The sequence below is a fragment of the Neolamprologus brichardi genome, chromosome 23 (assembly GCF_056152115.1).
Source record: "Neolamprologus brichardi isolate AB-2024 chromosome 23, ASM5615211v1, whole genome shotgun sequence".
In the NCBI taxonomy this organism is placed as follows: Eukaryota; Metazoa; Chordata; class Actinopteri; order Cichliformes; family Cichlidae; genus Neolamprologus; species Neolamprologus brichardi.
The window spans coordinates 27,269,034-27,275,114 of NC_142125.1; the positions used below are offsets into that span (position 1 = coordinate 27,269,034).

Below are 6,081 nucleotides of genomic sequence, written 5' to 3' on the forward strand. Positions count from 1 at the left end.
AGAAATAAACAATTAAACATTAAATACATCATTAAACATCAATATTTTTCACTAACTATGTTGGAAATAAGATTATTAATGAAAAATTAATTATATGTATTAATTAACTTTGTCATTAATTGCCCTCCTGTAGACTGGCGATCTGTAACCTGCCTCTTGCCCTAGCCGGGCAGCTGATATAGGTTTCAGCCCGTGCACATCTGCTGGCATTTCAACACCACCGTGTCCATGGTGGACTTCAGCATAGCTGTGGAGGTACCACTACTGTGTTTGTGCGCATCTTTCTTCTCCTGCCACATACCCCATTTTTCCTTACCACCTCTGACATTGGAGTCCAACTACTTGTATCCCACTTGTGTACCACTGTGTTTTCTTCTTCTTTGCTCAAAGAACGATTGCCCCAAATCAGAAATCAGAAAGAAATTAATAAATGACTTTTGTAATAAAGAAGATAAATACATATGTCTAAATCCCTGTAAGTATTTTGCAGGATGTTTATTCTGCTTATGACAAAGCAGAATAAAAGTTTATCCCCTGGAGGGGACAGACTCAGCACAGATCATACAAAAGAAATCAGGAATTAATTTTTATTTCAGAGGTAATCAAAGACAAGTGGACTGTAACAGTTAAACACATCAGAGTTCATATCTGTGTGATATAAATGCTCTAAGACAGGGGTGTCAAACTCATTTTACATCATGAGCAACATACAATCAGCTTTGATCTTAAGTGGGACCAGTAAAACTCGCCTTTCTGTCAGTGTAAACTCGTTTAACTGCACATTTACAGTGCAAGTCCATTTTATATTGTATTAAATGAAAAGAATTAAAAGGAATCTGAGATCTTTCTCAGTGGGAAAAGCTGTAAAAGTTTCCAAAGCCCACCTGCCGGGCTGAATCTGGCCCCTGAGTCTCTTCTAAGCCTTTCTTAACCTAGATGTCATTAAATAAGACTTTCTTTGAGACCACACACTCATCAGAAAACTCTTTGGTGAGGTCATAAATCAAGTAAGCAGCTGGGTCATTTCCTCACAGACTTCTATGCAATCACATTTTTATGAAGCACAGGCTGGTCATACAAAAGAATGCAGGTTGAAGGCACCGGAGTGGTGGTCCCCATTTTTAAGAAGGGGGACCGGAGGGTGTGTTCCAACTACAGGGGGATCACACTCCTCAGCCTCCCTGGGAAAGTCTATGCCAGGGTGCTGGAAAGGAGAGTTCGTCCGCTAGTCGAACCTCTGATGCAGGAGGAACAATGCGGTTTTCGTCCTGGCCATGGAACACTGGACCAGCTCTTCATCCTCTCAAGGATACTTGAGTGCGCATGGGAGTTTGCCCAACCAGTCTACATGTGTTTTGTGGACTTGGAGAAGGCATTCAGCCGTGTCCCTTGGGGTGTGCAATGGGAGTATGGGGTGTCTGGCCCATTGCTACGGGCCATTCGATCCCTATACAACTGTTGCAAGAGCTTGGTTGGTTCGCATTGCCGGCAATAAATTGGACTCGTTCCTGGTGGGTGATTGGATCCACCAGGGCTGCCCTTTGTCACCGATTCTTTTCATAATTTTTATGGACAGGATTTCTAGGTGCAGCCAAGTGGCAGAGGGCTTTCACTTAGGCGGCCTCGGAATCTCATCTCTGCTTTTCGCGGATGATGTGGTTCTGTTGGCTTCATTGGGTGATGGCCTCCAGCTCGCAGTGGAACAGTTCGCAGCCGAGTGTGAAGCAGCGGGTATGAGGATCAGCACCTCCAAATCTGAGGCCATGGTTCTCAGCCAGAAAACGGTGGAGTTCCCACTCCGGGTCGGGGATGAGTTCCTGCCGCAAGTGGAGGAGTTCAAGTATCTCGGGGTCTTGTTCGCGAGTAATGGGAGAAGGGAGCTGGAGATCGACAGACAGATTGGTGCTGTGGCTGCAGTGATGTGGACGCTGCACCGGTCCATCGTGGTGAAGAGAGAACTAAGCGTAAAAGCGAAGCTCTCAATTTACCGGTCGATCTACGTCCTTACCCTCACCTATGGCCACAAGCTCTGGGTAGTGACTGAAAGAACAAGATCGCGGATACAAGCGGCGGAAATGACCTTCCTCCGAAGGGTGGCTGGCCTCTCCCTTAGAGATAGGGTGAGAAGGTCAGCCATCCGGGAGGGGCTCAGAGTAGAGCCACTGCTGCTCCTCCACATCGAAAGGAGCCAGCTGAGGTGGTTCGGGCTAGAGGAGGTGGCTGGGGAGAGGGAGGTCTGGGCTTCTCTGCTTAGGCTGTTGCCCCCGCGACCCGGCCCCGGATAAAGCGGATGAAGATAGATGGATGCATGGATAGATGGCCAGTACCCATGTTTACAGTGCAGCAATTCACAACATTTGAAAGGATTTGCATATACGACTACAGTACGTGCTGCATCTTTGGATTGTTAAAAGTGCATGTGTTTAGCAGTTAAACCGGTAGTGTCATAGCAGACATCCATCAAAATATTCAGTGTTAAAGATATGATTCACGTTTCAGCAATATGACAAAATAAAAGCTTTTCAGTTTGATCATAATGCTTCCCAGATGATTAAAATAAAACCAAATTTGTAAACAACATCACTAATACACAACTTTCAGTAGCACAGTGTGCCCTTTTCCTTCTCTACACTATCCTTACTTTGATTGTAAGCCTGCCTATCTGCTATTAAAATTAATTTCTCTTGTGATTTCTTTCAATTTGACACACGACAGGAAACAGCACCCATGTCCAGGTGTTGTTTGTCCTGAGAGCTTCTCTACCTGTTCTGCTAACACCACGTAGAGGTCCATTTGTCAGTTGTGTTAGTACGGTGATTGAGTCCCTTTATAACTCTTTATATAACTCTAGCTATTCTTTATAATTATACTTGAGCCCATGAGCTCCCTCTGAGTCGTAGTTCTCGTAGCACGGCAGTGAGGGCCAGTCTGGCTCGTACGTCGTGGTGGTGTACACAAACACCTCCGTGATGCTCCCTGGTGACAGCTTCTCCTCTCCTTCCGTCTTCCCCACCCACTCCTTCACCTCCAGCTGGACCTCCGTCCGCTGGTACCACGTTGGGACGCGTTCAAAGTCGTCCAGGAATTTCAGCATCTGGTCATCCACTTTGTAGATCTCCCCGTGCACTCGGTGACCCTGGCCAGGGATGTTGAGCAGGAAAGGGATGTTGTACTCGGTGGTGATCACTAGTGGGTATTTCTTTGTGGTGAACGCCAAGCCAAGGTACTCGGCCTTTCCATTGTTGCTGTCGAACATGCAGTAGTTGTTGGGCTGCCCCTTCTTCAGGGTGCCATAAACGAAGACCTGAGTCATAAGGACAGAGGACCAAACAAGCACCTGTGGTTTAAAGAGGGGAGAAACATCTCTGTGAGCAAATTCCCAGCAGGTATTGCTGGCAAATATATATTCATCCAGTTTTAACTATTACTCTGTATCATATCAGACACTTGTGCAGAGGTGCACATTTAAAATAATCAGACCTTCAAAATACAAAAAAAATCTAACTCAAACCTATGTAACACTGTTTGGGAATTTGCACTCCTTACACGCATTAATTAGGAAAACAATCAGCAGATTAACATTACATACACAGATTACACACGACTATGATAAAACACTTCCTACAACACCAGCTGTCAGACTGGACAAAGTACAGTACGTGCTCAATGATTAACAGGCTGAGAGATAATCGGACAGATACTTTAGTGTTAGAGCTGGGAGAGGTCATTCAATGACAGTATATGAGTGAAAAACACTGTTTACACCATGTTATGCTTATGGGTAAGTTAACAGTGAGTTACAATTACCAGGCAACCACATCATCATTGTGTAATGCAAAAGCATGAGCTCGGCTACCTCAGAGCTCCTCGAACTTGCTCGAGCTGTAAGAAAAATACCGATACTGGAAGTGCAGTTTTAAAGCATATGCTGTAAAGTGACACACAATTTTTTCCGCTTGGCTCTCAGTGATAAAACTACCACAAAGAAGTGCAGACCCACCTTGAATAAGCAGTAAGTAGCTCTTCTACTGTAAAAATGAACCACCGTAACAGTTTGAGGACGTGCCAAGGAGGGCGCATGTGTGGAAGTAGTGATGCGCGAATCATGAACGAATCGTTCAGTACTCAAGAATCACTTTACTGACTCATTAATCATGATTCACAAGCCCAACTGACTCACTGACTCATCCCTGTTGCTGTTAGCAGCAATATATCTAGCTTATAATTAAAATTGTGGAGAAAAACACAACATCCAGTATCTTAACAAAAAAATTTCTGCTCTGAACTGGAAGAAAAAACCCTGAGTAGAAGCTCACATCAAGACAATAGCTCCTCGGTTCACAGTAGCATCGCTCTGATAGCATGCTAACAGCACATTTCAGCTACTCACCACCTCCCTTCCTGTGCTGAATCGTAGGGTAAGCGTATCACTCAGGACTCACTAACCCCCTCCCTCCTGTGCTGAATCATAGGTCGTGTCCAAATTCATGGGCTGCATCCTCCTGAGGCCGCATTTGTAGACCGATTACGTCACAGCGACGCGCCGAAGGCTGTCCAAATTCGTAGACTCATCCAAATGCAGCCGACAAATGCGTCCTCCTTTTCCCCGAATTTGAAGGATGGGTCGGGTGTGTCCTTCGTGGCCTACCATATCCCAGAATTCATAGCCAGCCAAACTCCAGTTTCCAACAATGGTGGCCGCTACTAAGTTTTAAAATTACTCATACTAATCTTTCTGGGTCACAAAATAAACTTTTAACATATTTTCAGGCGAGAAAGTAGCTGTGTAAACATCAAATATCTGCTCGGTTTATCAAGATATTGCATATTTGCAAAAGTGCTTCGACGTTTTCAGAGACGTCTGCTACCCACCAGCTCGATAGCTAGCCGAGAGCTCGAGGGTCACTGGAGCCGCCGAGAACGGCACAACTCCCGGCACATCACTTTCAGATGTGGGTCCAATAGACAGGTTTAGAAAAAACAATTACAATTTACAGGAAAGAGACTGCTTATAGTCTGGGCCCTCTTCTGAAATTCAGATAAATTGTTTCATTTTAAATGTAAAAGTCAATTTCTGTCTAGTTCAATTTACCAAGTTGTATTGCATTATATATTTAAATTATCTTAATAGAACTTTTTTGGTTTTTTGTGAGTAAACCCAACTAAGGAAAGCATTAAGTATTTTAAAAAGTGAATATTAACAGTAACACTATTCAAACAGTCTCCTTAGCCCTGTAACCAACTAGCAACCTTCCCAAGGTGCACCCCACCTCTCGCCCTATGATAGCTGGGATATGCTTCTGCCCCTCCCATGGCCCTAATTTAGATAAGGTGGAGTAAACAGATGGACGGACTATTCAAACAGAACTAGTGATGGTAAATTTGATTCTTTTTACTGAATCGAGTTTTAATGAGTCACTCACCAAAGTGAATCAGGTTTTTTGAGTCATTTGAGTCACTGACTCAGTTGACCAGAGAGTGCAAAAAATGTACATTTTCACTCAAACTTAATTTATTTCTCTTTTCATGTAAATCCTACTGCTAAGATAAGTGAGTCTAAAAGAAAACAACTATTTTATAGAGCAAAAACATTTCTAAAATTAAGCAATTTCCTATCAAAATTGCTTAATAAACATTTATTTTGTTTATTTTTATTTTATTAGTATTTTCCTTAAATGTGTTAAATATATATTTTCTCATCTAAATGTCCACTGAGCTGTGAGCCAGGGGGCAGTAATGCGCCTTAACATTGGTTGCCAACCAAGAAGAAGAAGAAGCTGTGAGCCAGGAGGGAGGGGGTGAGTGAGTCCTGAGTGATTCGCTTAGGCTTACGATTCAGCACAGGAGGGAGGGGGTGAGTAGCTCAAATGTGCTGTTAGCATGTTGGCAGAGCGATGCTACTGTGAACCGAGGAGCTATTGTCTTGATGTGAGCTTCTACTCAGGCTTTTTTCTTCCAGTTCAGAGCAGAAATATTTTTGTTAAGATACTGGATGTTGTGTTTTTCTCCACAATTTTAATTATAAGCTAGATATATTGCTGCTAACAGCAACAGGGATGAGTCAGTGAGTCAGTTGGGCTT

The 6,081-nt window shown here is 43.6% G+C and overlaps 1 protein-coding gene across 1 annotated transcript; it reads right to left on the reverse strand.

Annotated features, from left to right (window-relative positions):
• Positions 1-599: 599 nt before the first annotated feature.
• LOC148096237 (gamma-glutamylaminecyclotransferase B-like) lies at positions 600-4,063 on the reverse strand. The gene is made up of 2 exons (XM_087836078.1): positions 4,001-4,063; positions 600-3,337 (listed from the first exon to the last, which is right to left on the reverse strand). The coding sequence occupies exon 2, from the start codon at positions 3,311-3,313 to the stop codon at positions 2,852-2,854; it is 462 nt and encodes a 153-aa protein (XP_087692204.1). The 5' UTR covers positions 3,314-3,337; positions 4,001-4,063; the 3' UTR covers positions 600-2,851.
• Positions 4,064-6,081: the final 2,018 nt, after the last annotated feature.